Source organism: Mirounga angustirostris, unplaced genomic scaffold (genome assembly GCF_029215605.1).
Source record: "Mirounga angustirostris isolate CCGP_5_RB_7025 unplaced genomic scaffold, mMirAng1.0.hap1 SCAF_4, whole genome shotgun sequence".
In the NCBI taxonomy this organism is placed as follows: Eukaryota; Metazoa; Chordata; class Mammalia; order Carnivora; family Phocidae; genus Mirounga; species Mirounga angustirostris.
The window spans coordinates 186159148-186179642 of record NW_026991712.1 but is presented as its reverse complement, the minus strand read 5'-3'; the positions used below and the strand labels follow the sequence as shown (position 1 = coordinate 186179642).

The window sequence follows — 20495 nt, the reverse complement described above, 5'->3', positions numbered from 1 at the left end:
CTCTGTGACACCACCAGGACTAGCTGCGTATCTGTCTCTCTCCCTCCCTGAGAAAGGGGCCCACTGCTTGCCCGTTCTGGAGGGAGGGGGCACGTCCCACGTGCTTCCCCTTCTCACATCCCCTGTCCCCTCCCCCGAGAGGTAGCTGTACCACCAAGAAGGTTGGGGTGTCGGGGACCTCCCTCCGGCACGCCCGGGAATGGAGGCCACACCCCAGTGCCTCTGGGGGGCCCCCCCGGGCTTGCCAGGCATCCTCCCACACGCGCTGCGCCGACTTCCTGGCCGGCCCTGCAGTCCCGCGCTTCGCACACCAAAATGGCCTTGTCTCGGGAACAGGTACCGGGGTGTTTCAGGGATCCCGTTCCCTGAGTGGGTTTTGTGCTCGAGGGGGTGGGTACCCCAGCTCCCCGAGCAGGGCTTAGAGCTCCCCTGATAGCCAGGGTTCATCAGGCCAGCCCCGTCCCCTGGGCCCCACGCCCGCACAAGACTGGCTGCTGCTGGGAGGGGAGCCCCCCGGCTGGACCCAGGCAGGGCCCACGTGGCCATCTGTCGCAGCAGCTCAGCCGAGCCGCTACAGGCGTCCGCCCCGCACGGGGACGCGGCTGCTGGGCAGGTGGCGGGGGTGGGGGGCATCCCGGGCTGACACCCAGTGGAGGTATCTGACCGTGGCACAGTTCCGCCGGGGGCTGCCGGTGTCTGCTTTCATCCCTGGGGCAACAAGACAGGAGCTGCCTGGAGATCGGAAGCACCATGGGGCCACCTCTGTCCCGCCGTGGGGGGGCAGGGGGGAGCACCAGCTGTCGAACAACCCCTGCAGGCTCCTGGAGGGATCCCTGCCCATCTGCTGTCCCCTGAACCCCTGGCCAGGGACTTCCCGCCTCGGAGTGGAAAGTAGTTTCGCAGGCAGAAGTGAGGGTCCCTGCCTTAAAAATAAGTGAATGGGTCCCCACCCCTCTCTCCTGCAGAGCTGAGTGCAGGGCGAAGGGGAGGGCAGCTGGAGGACCCTGTGGAGCTCTGTCTTGGAGGGACAGCCTGCAGTCACCACTGGGGGGAGGAGGGCAGGGGTGGTCAGGGTGGGAGCTCAGGGTGGCCAGAGGCAGGTGGCAGGCGGGACTGGAGGGCTAGAGAGCTTTGCTGAATGAATGACCGAGGGGAGGCCTGTGGTTACAAAGATTCCGGAGCACAGAGCACTCGGGGGCTTGTTTCCTGCTTCTTGCCCTGACTAGCTGCAGTCTGAGGTCCCCTCCGCCCAGGCGCCAGGTGAGGGCCCTGTTTCACTTGTGGTTGACAGGATGAGGATAGAGCCAGGAAGCCACCGAGCCGGTGGTCCCAGCTTCCGTTTCCTCTCAGGGAGGGAGGATGGCTGTTCCCAAGACTGGGGGCCTTTGGCCACGGAGCCTGGCAGACTCCCATCCAGCACTTTGCACACCCTGGACATAGCTGGGAGCCACAGCAAGGCTTCTGCTTCAGTGGGGAGCCCCTCAGCCTGCAGGTGCATGAGAAGTGGGTGTGGATCTGGGTGGGCTGCATGCGGGGAGAGGCATTTCAGTGTTGCTTTAGGAAAGTTGGAATTTGGGGCCCATGATGGTTTGTGGGTTTTTTTTTTTCTTTGTGGCACTAATTAGATAGGAATGGGGCCTCTGCCTGCAAGAGTGTAGGCCTAAGCCGAGCCCCGTGGTGGGTTGACCTCTTTGTACTCAGGGGACAGGCATTGGAATGTTGCTTTGGAAAGACTGAAAAATTCTAGTCTGCCATCTTTTCAAGAAATTCTTATGGGGACTCCGTGGCTTGGTCCCAATGCCTCTGCTGCTGTCTGACCACCTGATGTGCACGCTGTTTCACGTCAGGTTGGCAGGTCACCGTGCCGCTCGGTCCCCCTGGCTCAGGAGCTTGGAGGGCAGATGGCAGTTTCTCTGCAGCAGAGAGCAGGGGGTCCTGGCCACGGCATCCAGCCCATAGGAATTTTTCACTGTTCTCCCCGCCACCCAGCTGAATTCGGAGCAAGATCTGATGATGCTCCTTGGGAACTGGGTTTTGGATCTCCAGACTGCCCCCCAGGGCCCCGGGCCGCCCCTGCAGTGACTGGGCCTCTCTGCTTTACTCCCCAGGGTGACCCCACAGGCAGATCCAATACCCCGAGCGTACTCAGACTCACAGGCCTTCGGCGGTGGCACATACTCTTGCTCACAGGGGAGGAGTGGGGTTTCGTCTGGCGGCACCCTGCTTGTGGGACAGAGAGGAAGGGTGTGTTACACAAGCACCCTTCCGGATCTGAGTGGTTTTGAGCGGTTACACCTCTTCCTGTCTCTTGGTGAGTGCTGGCTGCCGTGGCTCCTGCAGCTTCAGCCCCATAAAAGGTGGCAGTTTCGTGCCCTGTAATAGTCATAGTGGTACTTCAGGGCTTTGGCAAGAAGGAGTTCCAGCGTTTGAGAAGCAACATGCGAAATGACATGAGTTCAAGAGGCAGGAGCTCGCATCCGAGCCCTGAGCCCCGAGGCTTCCGGGGAGACCACCTGCTGTCCCCCACGCCTGGCAGGGCGAGCCTCTCCTGTCTTTGTCCCCTCGGGCAGCGTGCACTGAGTACCCGCCGTGTGCCCGCTGCTCTGGGCACTGGGACACAACTGGGGAATGAAAGAGACAAAGCTCCCTGCCCGGTGAAGCAGACATCCCCGGGGTCTCAGAGGAGACGGGGAAGGAGGAAACGTGGTGAGTAGTGCATTGCTGGTGTCTCAATAGTGACCAGCGCCGTACCTCCCGTGCTCACGCCCACCCCCTTATTAGGATTGGCCTTTGCAACCAAAAGAACAACATTTCTGAGCCTCGGGCCTAAAGGGCATCACAACTTCTCTCTCTCAACCCCTCCCTTGGCTGCCTTGGCATGAGAGAACTAGGTGGTGAGGAGGGGGCCCCTAGAGGTTAAGAAACCTCTAACACCTCAGCCCAGCCAACACCCTGGCTGCAACCTCAGGAGAGCCCACCGGCCAGACCTGCCCGGCCAGGGCAACCCCCGATTCCTGACTTTGCAAAACCGTGTGAGAAATCCTTGTTGTCTCCCATGTAACCCATGTCACATAGGAATAGATAACTCACACAGTGTTGTAATTCTTAAGACCTCAGCTATGTGGGGACAAGCCTTCTAGAAACTTCGAGCTTCCAGGCTGATCAGGAATTGGGATGCAGCCACAGAGGGCTCAGGAAACACAGTTCTGTCATGACACTGAGTCGTACCTGTGTGTGGCTGGTCGCATCCACAAGAGATTAGCCTTTTTCTGGGGACGTGGAAAAGATGAGCAGCCCCTGAGAACAAAGCAGAGAGGCAGCAAGGGAAAAGCGATGCGGCAGCGAGTCTGAGGACCCTAAAAAGTGCTTTTCTGGAAGGTAAGACCACAGCTGGGAGCAGGCTGGGGCACGTCGGCACAGGGACAACTTCACTTGCCTTGTGCACATGGTGCAGATGCTGAGGAAGGAGGTATGATCAGGGACTCCCGGGCCCTGGGCCAGCACCTGCCCTCCGCCAGGGCCAGGCACAGGTAGATCCCAGCCCGTGGCTCTCACGGTGCACCCCAACCCGTGGGCACGTCGGATCTTCCCCGACTCCCGTCATCCTGTTTCACAGATAGAGAAACTGACACTTAGGAAGGTGGAAAAGTTTGCCCCAGGTCATACACCAGATCCGAACACAATGGGGCCTCAACTCCCTCCCTGACACTTGGAATGGTCTCCTCGGGTCACGCAACAAGGTGGGATTGTGTCATTAGACTGGCCCTGGAGGAGGACAGACACGTACATGGTGGCTCTGGCGAGGTTTCGGGTCAGAAAGTCACCCAGAGCTTGAAGTGCTAACTTCGCATCGGGAGTTTTGGCTAAATAAAGGTTCCTGCCACCCAAGTGTTCTCGTGCTCTGGAAGGAACAGTGGGGAGACGGGAGGCCTCTTCCAGTAACCGGAAGTCCTTCTCACGACTCACCAGAGTCATATCTTCATGAGATAAGGATGACCCGCAGGTTAAAGCCAGCAGAGCGTGCTCCCAGGAGGGCAAAAGTCACCTTCCACGTAACAGTCCTGGTGGCTGGCCCCACGTCCCAAGGTGGCTGGCGGTGCCCAGCCTAGGCCGGGTGGCTCTTGCGCGTGCAGCTGTCCCCTTTGGACCAGCAGGGTGGTCTGGGGCGCGTTCGTCCGTGGCCGTGGTGGAGCAAGTCTCCTGTAGCTGAGGCTGGAGCTGACACATTGTCATTGCTCATCTGGCCAAAGCGCGTGTGACTGTGTGTGTGTGTGCGTGTGAGCAAGGGCGTGAGTGTGAGCATGTGTGTGCATGTGAGCGTGTGACAGCATGAGTATGTGTGAGCGAGTGTGTGGAGGAGGGCATGTGTGTGAGCAAGTGGGTGTGAGCGTGTGAGTGTGAGTGGAGAAATCAGGGAGAGGGCAGAGGGAAGGCGTGCAAACGAGACAAAATACAGGCAACGGGGGAATGGGATGAGAGCACACGGGTGTTCATTGCTGTGCTGATTCTTCACAACTTTAATGATATTTGGAAGTTTTCAGAATAGTAAGCTGAGGAGAAAGGCAGTGCCCACAGATGGAGCCCCCGCCTCTGAGGGGCCTGCCGTCATTGCCAGCCGCCTTTCCCATGATGACGGAGAGCTAGGATTTACCCAACATCTTCCCTCCTGAGCTCAAAGCATTTTCGTGTCTTCCTTCTCTCTGTTCCCACGAGAAAGTATGGGCGGGCGTTTGTGAGCACTCCATGCCTCAGTTTCTCCGAGGATGACTCAGGTGGCTTGCTCAGGAACCAAGTGGAAGTGCTGGGGACAGGGGACCTAGACTGTGGACTCCCAGGCTGCACCCTGAGCCAGCTGTCCCTCCTGGGCCCGGCCGGTTCTCAAGTGGTTTCTGAAGCCTTTGTCCAGAGCCGTCCCTTTTGAGCACAGGGGCAGCCCTGCCTGCCCGCCTCTCTCCCTCCGTGGTGCCTGGGATTGGTAGCATCCTGCTAGGACGTCAGCTTCTCTGGGATCGGCCGCTGGGCACATGCAGTCTCTCCTGGTTGAACTGTGGCAGCTGCAGAGGTCGGGGCTCTGGGCAGGTCAGCAGAATGCAAGGCAGGGGGCATGGGAAGTCTCCCCAGTCCCCCTCCCTCCCCTGGCAGGTGGCTTCCGGGGAGACCACCTGCTGTCCCCCACGCCTGGCAGGGCGAGCCTCTCCTGTCTTTGTCCCCTCGGGCAGCGTGCACTGAGTACCCGCCGTGTGCCCGCTGCTCTGGGCACTGGGACACAACTGGGGAATGAAAGAGACAAAGCTCCCTGCCCGGTGAAGCAGACATCCCCGGGGTCTCAGAGGAGACGGGGAAGGAGGAAACGTGGTGAGTAGTGCATTGCTGGTGTCTCAATAGTGACCAGCGCCGTACCTCCCGGTGCTCACGCCCACCCCCTTATTAGGATTGGCCTTTGCAGCCAAGAGAAGTCCCTCATGAAATGGGCACCAGAACGTGGCCAGTGCCTGAGCTGGGGAGCTGGCTGCTGGCTCAGAGGGAGCCTGACCTTCAGGAGTCCAGGAGGGCAGAGGCGAGGAGTGGGACAGATGGCTTCCTCCGGGACACCTCCCTAGTGTCCCTACTGGCAGCTCATAGCTCCAGTTGTCCCCGTCCCTGTGGCTGCCCTGAGCACCACGCGTGGGACAGAGCATTGCACCCTCCAGAGAAGACTGGGAGAGATGCCCATAGGGCAGTTGAACAGATGAGTCTGGGGCCCAGGGGAACGACGGGGCCTGGAGGTACGACCACAGGCCTTCTGGCATAGCAGCGCAGTTCAGAGCCAGAAGACAGGTGGAAATCTGAGGAACCTCATGTAATGGAAAAGAAAAAAGGTTAGGGGCGCCTGGGTGGCTCAGCCGTTTAGCGTCTGCCTTCGGCTCAGGTCATGATCCCAGGGGCCTGGGATCGAGTCCCGCATCGGGTTCCTTGCTCGGCGGGGAAGCCTGCTTCTCCCTCTCCCGCTCCCCCTGCTTGTGTTCCCTCTCTCGCTGTCTCTCTCTCTCTCTGTCAAAAAATAAATGAAAATCTTTAAAAAAAGAAAAGAAAAAAGGTTCAAAGTCAGGTGAGCAGGGGCAGCCAAGGAGACTGAGAAGAAGCAGCGGGAAGGCAGGAAGACAAGCCAGACAGCATGGGTCCCAGCAGCCCCGCCGTCACCCCCAAACTGTGGGCACTACCGGACTTAGCAACAGTGACCTTGGCAAGAGCAGCTTCCTCCGAGCGGGGAAGGCAGAAGGGAGCATTGCAGGCAAGAAAGGACAACTCTTTTGAGGAATTTTCCTATGAATGGAAGGAGAGAAATGGGGCAGTTGGTGGAGGAGGAAGTGGATCCAGAGACTGTGCTTTCTGTTTTCTCAGACAAGAGAAATAGTAAGTGGCTGTCTGCAGAGGGCAGTGCCTCATAAAGAAGGAAGAGCCAGCGCAAGAGTTGGGGTGCTCTTGAGTGGGGCCGGAGTGGGGTGTGTGCTCAGCGGAGCGCCGTGGCCGTGGCCGTGGCCGTGGCCGGGTCGTCCAGGTGGCAGTAGCAGGGGAAGCAGGATGTTCGGAGAGCTGATGTTGGTGGGTGGGGGGAAGCTGGTCTCTGGTTGCTTCTGTTCCATCAGTGAAGTGGAAGCAGCAAAGCCAAGAGCTGAGAGGCGCCATCTTGGAGAGTGGGGGAGAGCGGCCTTCAGCTGGGCTCAGCCACCTTTGGCTATAAAGGGACAGGTGGTGGAGCAAGCCAGACCGTGTGTTCAACGCCACAGCGTGGCACAGACATGGGCACGGTTCATGCCCGAGTGGGCACGCAGCTGTTCCAGCAACACCTCATTTACGGAAACAGGCAGCAGGCTGGATCGGGTCCGTCGTTCATAGTCTGCCCATTCCTGCTCCAGGACCAGCAGTCCTCAAAGTGTGGTCTCCGGACCAGGAACACGAGCATCCCCTGGGGGACTAGTTAGAAATGCAGATTCCTGGGCGCACCCCACATCTGTGGAGTCAGAGACTCTACGTCCCTACACCGTCTCAAATTCAGACTGAGTTTGTGATTCTTGAATTCTGGAAGTTAAACAGCCCTGAGTGCCCGAGCTGGGGGTTGAGACACCACCATTCAGTAGCTGGACCCAGGGAAAGCCAGAGAGGAGAGGGTGGGGGGTCGGGGGGAGTCCACATCCGCCAATTACGGGCACAGGCGTCCCGGCCTGCTCTGGGCTGCCTGGCCCCCATCTCCTTCCACAAGACCCTGTGAGGACATCCTGGCCCCCCCAGCCACCCTTCCTCCCCGATGACCTCGGGACCACTGTGTTTGGACACGGTGCCTGGTGCTCTGCGCGCCCTCGGCTGTGCCTTCCTGCCCGTGGGCAGGGCTCTGTGTTGCACAAACAGCTACCAGCACCTGTGCACAGGAGGGCCTCAGCTGACACTGGGCACCCGTGAACCTCCCACCCTCTGACTTAAGGTTAATGACTTTCGTGAGATGGTTGGGTTTCATGCCCTGTGTGACCTGGCAGAGCACACTCTAGGAGCACCTAATGGGCACAGAGGAGAGGCCCCCCCACCCCAAAGCTTCAGGGACTCAATGCCCCGGAGCCGTGTAACCAAACTCTTTCCGCAGGAAAGGCGCTGTGCCTCTTTCTTGCATAGATCTGGGCGGGGAGGGCGGGGTCAGGCTGGTCCATCTGGGGACAGTGACCCTGATGGAACCCCAGAGTTTGAAAGAAAGGTGACCAAGAGGCCTCAGGGTCTGCCTGGAGCCATTCTACCAGGTGCAAATGGACAGGGCCATGCGGACAAGGGGCCCCGGGAGAGGTCAGCCTGGGTTACGGCATTGCAGCTCATGAGGAATCACCTGATGAGCCCAAAGATTGGATTCAACATCAGCCGAGGATCCACTGCTTTCTTTCAGGATTTAAGTGCACTTTTATTTCATTCTGTCATTTCTTTCTGAATGAGGTTTTTTAAAGAATAAAACTTTGGGGACCTTCACTGACCCCATCATTTCTGTCATTTCCATGAGGCTGTCACTGTAGTGACTCTGGCTTACATTTCCTCTCCCCATTTTCCCAGCATGTTCACACACATGCGCACACCCCTCACTCAGAGGGGAGCTCAGTTACGAGTGAGACGTAACCTAAGCCCCGTGCCAGGGGGTGGAGGGCATCCAGAGGAAGCCCGCTTCCTGCCAACGGGAGGTCCTCATCCTGGAGGGAGGAAGAGTGAGGTGAACAAGCCCTCCAGATGGGCATTCAGCGGAGAGGCCCCAGTGGGGGCAAGCAGGGCTATATTTTGAGCCCAGACCATCCCTTTGCCCATCGGCACAGAGCAAGGTAATTTTGGATCAGGGACTGTCACTCTTTTGGGAGCCAGGTATTAAATCCTGGCTGAGTTCCAAGCCCTGTTCTAGGCATAGTGGCAAAACCAGCAAAATTTCTGTCCTGGTGGAGCTTGCCCTCTGGAGAGAGTCAAGACCTCACAACTCAGGGACAGACAGCAAGAAGGTCGCTGGTGCTGACTGCATGGGATAGGCAGGGTGCCGGGAGAGAATCCCAGAGTGTGACAGTCAGCGGCAGGCTCCCCAAGGAGGCCCAACAACGAGAAGGTCTGTTGGAAGGGCATTCCAGGCAAAAGGAGCTGTAAGTGCAAAGGCCCTGCAGAAGGTGTGCACTTGGCTTGTCGGAGAAGAGAAGAAAGGGGTGCGTGACCTAATCTCCTATAGAAGCAAATGCCCCTGGCTGCCGGGTGGAAGCAGGGGGCACAGTCAGGAGGCTGACCTGGTGGTTCAGGTGACAGATGGTGGTAGCTTGGCTTGAGGGTAACGGGGAAAAGTGAATGGACAGATGTGTCTGTCATATTCATTCTCTGTTGCTGCATAAAATATGACTGCAAACTTAGGGACTTAAAACACAGTTTCTGTGGGTCTGCTATGTCTGCTGCTTCAGGGCCTCACAAGCCTGCAGCCAAGATGTTTGGCCAGAGCTGTGGTCTCATTTGAAGGCTCAAATGGGGAAGGACGCTCGGAATTCCAAGTTCACACAGCTTGAAGGATTCACTTCTCTGTGGGCAGTTAGACTGAGGGCCTCCGTTCCCGGCCACACGGCCCTCTCCAGCAATGGCAGCTTGCTTCTCAGAGCCAGCAAGGGAGAGAGTCTGCTAGCAAGACAGAAGGCACGGTCTGCATCACCTGATCACGGAGGTGATATCTTGTCACCTGTGCCATGACCTGTGGGGCGGGAGCAAGTCACACCCACGGGGAGGACGTGAGTCCCAGGAGCCAGGGTTATCTGACCAGCTGCCTTCCTGAAAGCTGAACAGTGACACCAGCCAGCACTGGGCTGGGAGAGGGTGGGAAGCTGAAGCATCAAGGATGAGCCTGGAGGATGGTGGTGCCACTTCCTGGGACAGTGGAGACAGTCCAAAATTCTAAGTCCACAGTTGCCCCCTGGGACCACCAGAAGAGGGCTCCCAGAACCTTAGGAAAGCAGCTGGGGAGGCAGAACGACCTTGTGAAGCATGGGGGTGGGAGACTAGAAATCTGTTACAGAGCCACTGACCCCAACCATCAGCTTTGTCTGAACCCTCATGGGTTGGTCTGTCTGTCTGATGAGGGATATACAGATACCCAACAAACTGGGCCTTCACCGTCACAGAGCCTCCTGGGCAAACCCAACTGGTCTTTTGAACCACCGCCCCTCTATTCTGCTTCTCCTCCAGAATCTTCCCTCCGTGAAGAAGAGAGCAGGTCAGGACCAGTGAGGCCGGCTCCATGTATCCGGAATCAACAACAGGCTCCCCAGCTCGACTCTCTCTGCGACAGACGGGCTCCCCCGGCATGATCTACAGGTGATCCCCTGCCCCCAACCCAGCCAGGCCACTCCCAGGCTCAGTCCTGCCTCTGAGAAGGGGTCCCCGAGGCCAGTCACCAGCCCTGGATCCAGAGGGAAGGACCAAGGGAGGCCCACAGGGCTCTGAGGTTCATGTAGGCTAGCGCTTTCTCCAAGGGAAGGAATGGAAGCTTTTAAAACCCAAGATTTTCCCAGTGGAGTAGAGCCAGGATTAGACTCATCCCTGACTCTTCTGAAGGATTCCGCTGGAGGTAGCAGGCCTGGAAGTGAGGGGGGGGACCCTTCCCAGCTTCTGCGTCTTTCTTATACACCCCAGCTCGCATACCCCCTTTCAGGGAGGCTCAGAGCCTTGCACCGGGAGGAGTGGGTGGGGGTGGGGCGGCTAGTGGCTCACCAGGCACCCTCGCCTTCCTTCTCTGGAGACCAGTTCCAAAGCCAGCTCTGGGTCTTTCCTTGTGGAAAGCAGCCCAGGCTGAACCACACGGAGAGCCCGTGAAGGCGTCGGTCAGCTGACAGTTGCTGCCCCATCCATGGAGCCCAGGACCCAGATGGCCGTGGCTGTCACAAAAGATGGACCCGGCGGGGGGGGAGCCCCAGGGGCCCGTCAGCCCTTGATTCATTGGGCCTTTCCCAGTAATTGTTAGGGCCTGACCCAGAGCAAGTATCCGTAGAACCCACAGGGAAAGGGGCGTGTCCCTCCTTGGTCGAAGTCCTAAAAATGACCCCATGGTCCCACGCAGACTCGCCAGCATGTGGGGTGACAGGTCACTTCTTGGTTTGAGGGTTTTGTCCAGTCATTCTAAAGTGTACTTCGTTAAAACCCAAACAGACTGTCACTCTGAGGTTTACCTCTTGTCTTCGCTTCCCTGCCCCTTGTGGGAATGAGGCCAGGCACCGGAGGAGCCCCCGCGTCCGGCTGGACAGACCGGGCTTCTGCCTCCATGCGCCACTGGGTGGCGCTGCCACCGAGCACTTGGTACCCGGGCGCGCATCCTCCCGGCAGCCCCGGGCAGAGTGGGGTGGGGCCGGGCTGTGGGGTGCCGCTGGTGTTTCCCGGCCTGCACCTCCCCGTGGCTAATGCCCATTGTGGACTGTCTCTCTCTCCTTTTTCTCTGTCCTCCATCGCTGTCCGCAGTACTCGGTATGGGAGCCCCAAAAGACAGCTGCAGTTTTACAGGTAACGAGCCCTCCGTTTCCCCCAAGCCCCACAGGCTGAAGGCAGGGGAGCGGGCGGGAGGGCCACGCCCATCCAGCTCAGCGGTGCCGGTGAAAATCCCCAGCTGGTGAAAATCTGGGCTTCTCTGGCGGTGCTCTCCCACACAGCATTATGTAACATCCTGATGAACACTGTGAAGTCGGGCGCACTGTCTGTGCTTGTCTCTAGAATTTGCTTCGATTGGAGCAAACGGACTTGTGATCCCTGCTTAGCTCGCACCGGGTCTACCTTAAAATCTCACACTTGTCCAGCTGCAGATGCCGCAGGTCTGTTGTCCACGGGTTTGTGCTTCTTGGGTGATCCCAGTAAACGAGGTGGGGCAAACCCAACCATTCTCCCCTTCTCTTTGGGTTTGAACCGATTGGAATCAAAGGGGTAATCAAAGGCCAATACGTTCTCGGGGGCATGGGGCTGCAGTGTGACCTGGGTCAGGGCTGGACCTGCTGGTGTTTTCTGGGGCATCTCCCTGTTGGTGAATCGGCACACCACGTTCTTCGGTGCAAGGCTGCACCCCACGGGCACATGGCATCGACGGGCCCTGCCTTGCAGCCCAGGCCAAGGCAGGTCAGCCAGCAAAGTCCTCCGGGGTGAGTCCCTTCCTCCTTCGGGCAGCTTACCTGTGGCGTGGGGAGGTGCGCCACAAAGACGTGTGCTTCTCAGGTAGTCTGTAACTCCAGGAATTTACTTTGACGTTTTCCTCCTGTCGGGAAAGTGTCGGGGTTAAGCAAGCCATGGGTCAGCCCCATCAGCCTCGGGACTGTGGGAACTCGGTGTGGCTCCTGGGAGCAGGGCCCTGGTGTGTGGCGTGTGCCTTGGCATTTATGCCTTGGAAGGTCTCTGTCTAGACCAGCTCCCCAGGGCTATGCCCACCTGCCAGTGCAGAGCCAGGGGCTGGTTATCGCCCATGCACGGGGAGTCTGGGGCCTTGGCTCCTGGGGTCGGCAGCCCTGCAAAACCCACATGGCTTTTCCTTCCTGCAGCCCCAGCACCTCTGAGCGTGACCATGGGCCTGGGTCCTCGGGCTAATTTCGCCACCCCTTCAGTGCCTCCCACAGGGTCTCACTCCTTCCAGAGAGCCCTGAAGACATGACTGAAATTTCTGCTGGATAAGATTTTGCCTGAAATAGCTAGAGCTGAACTTGGGCTTGCAAATGCTTTTATGGGATGATGCGTGTGCTGTCACGCATGTATGACGGGCATCGTATGTAAGACTGTGGGTGAGACATTCGTCCCAGGAGGATTTGACCAGTGAGACCAAACATGCCCCTGAACTGAGTCCTCAGAGGCCCCGGAGGAAAAGAGTGAGACGGTTGGCGGCAGAACCGCGGCCCAGACCGCCAGTCGGAAGGGCCCCGCCGAGGGAGGTGCCCAGGAGATTGTGGGGTATCACAGAGCTAAAGCGAAAGAGGGTCCCATACCCCTTGCTGGCCCTCAGGGCCCCACAGATCCAACCTGTTGTGCACTCCCGCGGACCCTCTGTCCTGCCTCGAGGCAAACTGTTGGAGTACTGCACCCCAGATGCGCAGACCTCCGTCTGGGCCTCTCAGCCCCGCGTCCCCAATGCCCACAGACTCCGACCGTCCCGCCCTTTGCGTCTCCAGTGTGGTTTCTTGTAATAGACACTCAGGTATCTCTTGTGGGGTCTCCGACGATGACCTCTAACGAGGTGGGATCTTCGTTTAATATCCTGGGTGCCGCTCCCAGGGGGGCGTCCTTGTCATCTGGGCACCCACACAGCCCTCAGAGGGTTAGGTCAGTCGGCGTGCGGTCCCTCCCCTCACGGGGCAGAGGTGTTCGAGGTGTGCGTCCTGCCCTCAAGCAGCTCACAGACCAGTAAGGGAGGCAAGACCCTGTATCTGTCAGCTGTTCCGGAGAATGCCATGTGACAAACAACCTGCCAACTCAGTGCCCTCCAACAAGAAGCGTGTATTTCTTGTTTCCGTGTCTGTGTCAGTTCATCCAGGCTGGGCTCCGCTGGGTTTGGCCTGAGCTGCAGGTGGGGCCCGGGTGTTCATCCTCCCGTCCTTTTCTTTCTTTTTTTTTTTTTTTTAAGATTTTATTTATTTATTTGACAGATAGAGACAGCGAGAGAGGGAACACAAGCAGGGGGAGTGGGAGAGGGAGAAGCAGGCTTCCCGCTGAGCAGGGAGCCCGATGCGGGGCTCGATCCCAGGACCCTGGGATCATGACCTGAGCCGAAGGCAGACGCTTAAGGACTGAGCCACCCAGGCGCCCCCTCCCGTCCTTTTCAACCAGAGGCTGTTCCAGGCAAAAGCACCAGAGGAAGAACAGGTGCACATTCGTGCATCTGAAGGCCCACAGTTAGAAGTGGCCCACTGGCCCTCCTGTTCATACTTCTGGCCAAAGTAAGTCTTGTGACCACACCAGATGTCGAAGGGCAGGAAAATATAGCCCCACCCCCATTAGGAGAACCATAGTCAGGTGATGCAGAGAGGGGTAAAGGTCCTGGAACCATAACGCAGTCTACCCCAGAACCCAAATAACTAATAATATCTGGAAGGCAGAACTTGTTGTGGGAGAAATCCAGACAGCCGTTGGCATTCTGAGGAAGGAGTGAGCACCGCCCACTGTGAGTCAGGCAAGGCTTCGTGGAGGAGATAGCATGAGGGCTTTGAGGGGGCCTTGGAGGCTGGGCAGTCTTCAGCGTAGAGCCCAGGAGGAACATTCCAGTAGATGCCTGAGCCACAGTTTGGAGAGGTGCCAAGAACAAGAGGTGGTGGGGGGCGGGATGGACAGTGACAGGAGGCCAGACTGTAGAGGAAGATGGAGGTCAGGTAGGGAAGGTCCTTGAGTGCCAAGCAAAGGAGCTTGGACTACATTCAGTGGGCACTGGGGAGCCGTCCATGGTGTTTGAGCAGGGCAGAGATCAGAGCTCCACTGGGGGAGGTAATAAGACGGCAGGTGGAAAGGCTGGATGCAGGGAGCTCAGGAACGATGGAGAAGGGCTGAGCCCCAGGAGCCACAGGACGAGGAGTAAAGGGAGCAGGGCAGGAGAACAGGAAGTCAGGAGCCCTGTCCTCCAGGTGACTGATGGCTGGTGCTGAGAGGGATGTGGGGTTGACAGGGGTGCAGAGCCCAGGAAAAGGAGACGGGGTGTCAGAGTATGTCAGGCTGAGGCCAACACCCAGCAGTGACATAGAGACCAGGGACCTGACACGGTGGGCTTGTGCCTTTGACAGCAACTGTCCCAGTTCCATCACTGGGGTCTTTCCTGGTAACGATTTGCTGCCGGTTCCTTAGGCTCTGCACCCCACGTCCCATTTTGTTTGCTTTCTACCGCGGGTCTGGATAGCGACTCCCCGCTCTGGTAGCGTCCACTGTTTGCACGCTTGTTATGGGAGAATCCACTCAGCCTCCATCCGGAATCCCTCCTGCTGGAAGATAGAGTCGTGCTGAGACTTCCTTGGGATCCTAGGATGACAAGGAGTGCCCCTGAGGTTGTGACCCTGGAATGGGGTCTCAGCATAGTTTCAGCCCTGAGTTCAGCCTCAAAGCATCTTCCAAAGCTGGGTCAGAATGTGTCCTGTGAGGAAGGGTCCCTGCACCCCTGCCTGCAGGGAGTGGTGGTGTGGTGTTGAAATAGCAGACTTCCAGAACCTTCTGGCCAGTTATAGGTACTGACAGCATAGGTATACCAATCTGGGTCACGTCCCGGCAGAAGGGAGGAGGGACGTCCGTCTGCATTGCTGAGGGTAGGTCTTGCCAGACCCCAACCCCCTCACTGTGGGTGGTGGTCACATCCTCCACGGACCCCCGGCCCCATACTGCAGACACAGAACATGGTGGGCAGAGCTGCGAGTCCTGGGTCCTGGCCTCGAATAACCAAAGCACGGCCTGCCCCTCCCCACCTGTGGCCCATGTCTCTGGTGCTCGGGGGGGCAGTGGAGGGCTGGTGAGGGAGTGTGCCCACAGGAAGGTCCGGACCCCAGTCAGCGCCCCCCTCCCAGCCCCGCGTGCCAGGATCGGGCCTTGCCAGGCTGCACTGCAGAACTGCATTTCCCGGGCTTTTAGGGGAAGAGACGCTCGTGAATAATTCAGCCTCTCTCACTGAGCTGAAAACGCCCTAATAGACTAATGGACTCCCTGCCTCCAAACTCGACCCTCACGGGGCGCGTCTCATTCACCAATTGCTTCTGACGTCCGACAGTGACACTCCCTAATGAAAGAGCTGGTGCGGCAGATCCGTAGAGCGTCTGGTGAACCCTAGTAAACTAGACTGTGTCCTTTTTAACGAGCAGACGCCAGGAAGGCAGGTGAGTGGCCCCCTCAGCTCCAGGAGTCCCGTGGCAGCCGCCTTCTTCAGGGTTGCTGCTGGGGGACCAGCGTCCCAGGAATGGAAGTCACAGGGGGACTGTACTGGGGGATGCATTTGGCTGATCTGAAATTAGACCCTCTGTATATTTTTTCAAAGCAGAAAACCTCAAAAAAAAACAAAAAAAAAAAGCCAGCCCTAGGTAGCTGCAAGTTGACGGGGGCGGTGGGGGGACATCCTGCCGCTTGAGCGTGCTTGCCTCCCAGACCTGCCCAGTGGGGACTGTTCCATCTTCCCGTCCTGGGGAGACCTGGACATCCAGCTCCACCTTGTTGGGTTCACCATGAAGATTCAGCATTTTGGGGGCTTCCCGCGAATGACAGCGGAGCGGGGGTGGGGGATGGCTGTCAGAAAGGTCTGTCTGGAAACACATGCCTTAGGGAGCCGGGGGCTGCTTGTTTGGGCCTTGGTTCGCTGACTTCTCTCGAGCAAAGGTGGTTTTGTGTTTACCCTGACGCGATGCCGTGCATTTTCGAGCCGCGCTCCGGAATGATGCAGCTTTCCCCTCGCATTCCCGCTTTCAGACACTTGGCCTGGTTTCTCTAAGATGGAGACCGATGTCGCTGTTTAAAAGAGCCGTTCAGGATTCCTTCTGAACCTCACATTTCAGGCTTTGGTGGCTTTCGGTAAACAGACCACAGTTTCAGAAACTGCAGGTGGAAGGCCCTTTGGGGAGGTAGCGGTCCCAGCTGACTTCATGAGGTCAATGCCTTCCCTTCCTTTTTCCATGTCACAGTGTTCAGTGTTCGTTTACGGGAATCCCCCCGAGCCCTCCCTCCACAAGAATAGCTTTGCAAAAGGCGGGCTCCGGCGCCGGAAGAACCTGCAGGTGCCTGTAATTAGCCGTGGTTATTGAGGGAGGGGGCTGGTCTTTCTTGAGACAGGGTGGGGGGGCCAGATGGTGAGGAGGAACGTGAGGTCAGAGTCACTGCACCCTGAGCCCTGACAAGCGAGGGGCCTGAGGCAGGAGCCCCAGCAGTGGGCCCTCTCTTTTGGCAGTGCCCTCCTGGGACCCCTTCTTCCAGCTACCCAAGCCTGCTCCAGTCACCTTGGGAGAAAGCTGGGAATAAGCCCCAGCATGAGGAAGGCTGGGGGCCGGACTCTGTCCTCTCCCTCGGGCAGCCCTGCTGACCATGTCAGAGCACCTCTGTGCCTCCTGTGTCCTTCCTCCTCGGTGGGGTCTTGCCTCCCTGGAGGAGAGGAGGAACATTTCCCAGCTCCTCCTGTGCTGTGCGCCCTCGTGGTCACCAGTCCTCACCCCGCCACCCCAGCCAGGGCCACCATGCTTGTCCCCGCCCCACCTCTCTCAGAGTCCCCTGGCCCCAGCCTGTGCCAGTGTCATGGGGACACTCACCGCAGGAGGCTCTGAGCGTCCTCCATGCTGCAGGCGACACCCACAAGCCCGCTCCCAAGGTCGCTCTGAGGTGTGCTATAAGGAAAGATCACAAGCAGAGGAGACCCCAGCCCCCACAGAGAGGGCACCCTCTAAATCCTGGCTGCACCCTGCCTGCACCCATCTCATTAGGAATGCACATTCCGTGCAAGACTGGGGTCGGCTATTGATGTCTATAGTCATCCCATTCAACATTTTCTAGTGATGTTTGGTGTCGGTAGCACTCCCTGGTATCATTCACGCCCCTGCTCCCTGTGCCCGCTCCAGAGGCCCGCCCTGCCCTCAGGCCTCTGTCTCCTCCACCCCGTTTTTGTCCCCACCCCACTTATCCTAACTGGTGTCCTAACTGATGGCAGCCACTTCCCCACCCGCGGCCTGCTCCCAGCTGCACCACCAGCCCCCGCCCAGTTCACGAGGCCTGCTCCCAGCTGCACCACCAGCCCCTGCCCAGGCTTGTCTGCACAGCTTGTGCCATCAGCCTCTGCTCGTCCCACTTCTCAGACATAGAGACTGAGCCTTGGAGCTGTCAGGGGGCCTGCATGGGTTCCCCTGAGTAGGTGACAGACAGGGCTGCCCCTGTCCAGGACCTAGGTGCTTAGCCACACCGCCGTCCCAGCCCCAGGACCTTGGCTGGACTTCCAGAGCCAAACCAGACCAGGTTGCTTTTTGTGGGTAATGTCTTGAAAGCTAATGGTTATTGATCTCGGCCTGGCTGGGCCTGGCGGGGAAGGTGTGCGTCTGAGGTGGGTCCTGCTTTTCGGGAAGAACCGCCGGAGCCCCAGCCTGCCAGGCTGCTCTTCTCTGAACGGGGACCCCCGGGGACACCAGAATTGGCCCGCCTTTGCCCCACGCAGGACGGGCAGCCGGCCACACGGCCATGTCTAAAGCAGCTGCCCCACACTGCCCCGCCCCTGGGTATGCTTGGGGGGGGGCAGCAGGCAGGGAGGGAGGGAGCTGTGCTGCTGTGTGTGGGCTTCCATGGCCCCATTTCCTAAGACAGCCCCCCATCCTAGAGCCCTGGGCCCCTCCACTGCCTCCAGAATGACTCTCCTGGACATGGGAATTTTCATGCCAGGGACATCTCTACCTTCTTTAGCATCCATCAGAGACCTTAGTCTAAACCCTTGGGGGACACCAGACGTCCTGGGCCCTGCAGGCCCCCTCCCTGTGGATCTGAGCCACGGTGAAGGGGAGTCCTGGCCCCAGAGGCGCCCACCCCGCCCCCTCAGGAGAAGGCACGCTGCTTAGAGCCTCAGGCCTGAGTCAGGGAGGTGCTGTTGACCCTGCCAGGGAAGGCCGGTCTCTGCGGTGGGCACTGAGCCTCAGTGGTAAAAGCAGACGGAAAGGTCCTCGCCCTCCTGGACCTGCCTTCAGGGGATCAGATGCAACAAACAAGACGATTAGAGAAAACTCTAGCAGGTCAGGTGAGGATATGGCTGTAGAGGAAAATTACAGCAGGAAAGGGAGCTAGGAAGTCAGGGTGGGGGGTGGGGGAGAGCTCACCCAAGGAGGGGGCTAGCCCAGGGCACCACCTCTGCCTTCAGGGACAGAGCCGAGGCCTCTGCAGCGGCCTCACCTCCCGGGACAGCTTTCCCGGCCCCTCCCAGGGATGATGGAACTTGCTGCCCTTGGGGCTGAGGTGGGGACCGTGCTGGTTCGTCCAGCTGCCTCCAGGATCCTGCTCTGCTGCTGAAATAGCAACTCCCATCCCAACTTCTGTCCTCGGTGATGATGCTGGGGCCGCCCTGCAGGCATCCGAGCCAGGGCGGAAGGCTGTGGTCACGTGCAGGGGGGCGTCCCCGAGTTGTAGGGCACCCCTGGCCCCGCGACCATGTCCTTGCTGCCCAAAGGTACTGCAGGATGTGGCTACGCGGCCACAGCGCCCTCCGTGGTTCACTCACTCACGTTAACACAGGTGGTAGCATTCTGTGCGCACGCTTCTTCCTCTTGCCGTGTGGTCTTTTCTTTACTACTGTCTCTTAGGACTCATCACATCTCAGCCCATGCAGAGAAGCCTCCCTGAAGGCTGCACAGATCTCCATTCCAGGGATGGACTCTCATTTCCGCAACCAGTTTCCCCGCTGATGGACATCTGTGCTGTTTCTGGTTTCCGAGAGGGTAGTCCTCGCTCAGGAGGACAATTTAGCAGCAGCTCCTCACATGTCAGCTTTGCCGTCTCCCCGTCTGTACCAAACCTCTGTCCCTCTCTTGTCACTCCCCCCGCCCCCGTCCTTACATGCATCCCATTCGGTCTGGGGCAAAATGTGTGGATTGTGACATACTCAGTTATCATGGAGGATGGTGCCCAAAGAATCTGCCGGGGCCGTGGCACTTGCTACAGGCAGAGAACATGTGTGTGGATCGCGTCCCCCTTTGTAAGCCTTCCTCGGGCGGCCTCCTCCCGCATCACCACCCTAGAGTTTGCTTCCGTGACAGGCGGGCGCACACTCCTTCCGGGAGACAGCCCCGTGCCTGGTTCGACCTTGGGCACACCGCCAGGGAGCACTGTGACGCGGTGGCTTTGGCGGTGGGGGGCCGGGCTCTCTGCATGCTCTCCTGCCCCTGTTTTCATTTGGAACCCCTTTGCGCTCTCGCGCTGGAATGCAGCTTGGCCTGCGCTTGTCTCGGGGCTGTGAGGGCAGAGGACGTGGCTTAGCCAGATTCCCAGCCGGGCAGCCTCGAGGACGGAGAGTCTGGTGCCAGGAGCAGTTTTCGTCCAGCGGCCCGGCCACGGGCGCCGAGACCCGTTGTGGCCACTCCGGTTGGAGGACGTGTGTCTGCAGCACCCCTGCCCCGGGCACAGCACCCAGCCGGGCACCGGGGGGGAGGCAGCGGCACCGTCTCTAACTCAAGGCCACCCGGCGTTTCCCGTCTGGACAGCGGCAGCTCCCAGGCCGGGCGGGACCATGTTGTCCATGACGTACAGCGAGAGCCTGAGGAGCGTGAACAGCAGGTGTCACTCGGACTGGGCCCTGCACCCCGTCCGCCAGACCGACAGGCCAGAGCTGCAGCGGCTGTGGGAGGTGCGGGCGGCCGCGCAGGCCAGGAACATGGAGAGCTTCCTCCGCATGCACGGCCTCTCCCTGGACGGCTGCACCGCCCGGCACACGGGCATGAAGTACCGGTAAGGGCCGGGCTGGGGCCGGGCGGGAAGCGCTCCGGACACGGCAGGGGCTGCCGGAGAGCTGCCGCCCAGGAGCGCGGAGAGGGCCGTGAGCGGACACTGGGGTGATTGGTTCGTGTTTTTAAAAAAGCCCAGCCACGTAGAAACGTATGAAAGAAAACCAAAGTCTGCTCTCCACAGGATAGTCCTGCCCTCCCAGATAAGCACTGTGACCACTTGGACTTGGGCTCCGTGGGAGAAGAACGTGCCTTCTTGAAAACACTGCAGCACTGGGGGTTAAGCGCGGGGTTTTCATTTGCCTTCTTGCACCATCACTGGGGCAAATGAATGATTAGGGGCTGGCTAGACACGAATTAACAAAAATGCCTCTCTGCTCGTCACCTCTAGCAGTAAGTTCGTCCTGGCACCAGAAACCCGGGCTGCGTCCTGGGGGCAAAGTTGTGCTCCCCTCTTGTGGGACCCTAAGCTGGACCGTCCGTCCTCACGCGGGGCAGGTTTTCCACAGGCGGCCTCTGAGGTAGCTGCCTCCCCTGAGCTTGCGTCGGTAGCTGTGGATTCGGCGTCCCCTGTGCTCTCCAGGTGATAGG

General features: G+C 59.0%; 1 protein-coding gene across 3 annotated transcripts in view; it reads left to right on the top strand.

Moving 5' to 3' along the window:
• The window catches only part of KCNAB2 (potassium voltage-gated channel subfamily A regulatory beta subunit 2), an 84993-nt gene that overhangs the window by 22599 nt on the left and 41899 nt on the right, over positions 1 to 20495 (top strand). The window contains exons 2-3 of one of the 3 annotated variants that reach the window (XM_045898839.2): positions 9712 to 9840; positions 10978 to 11019. In XM_045898839.2, coding sequence (XP_045754795.1) covers positions 9764 to 9840; positions 10978 to 11019 — 119 coding nt within the window. In that variant the 5' untranslated portion in view covers positions 9712 to 9763. Of the gene's footprint in view, positions 1 to 9711; positions 9841 to 10977; positions 11020 to 19590; positions 19909 to 20495 lie in introns of those variants that run through there. The other 2 variants (XM_045898838.2, XM_045898836.3) reach the window with 2 other exon arrangements.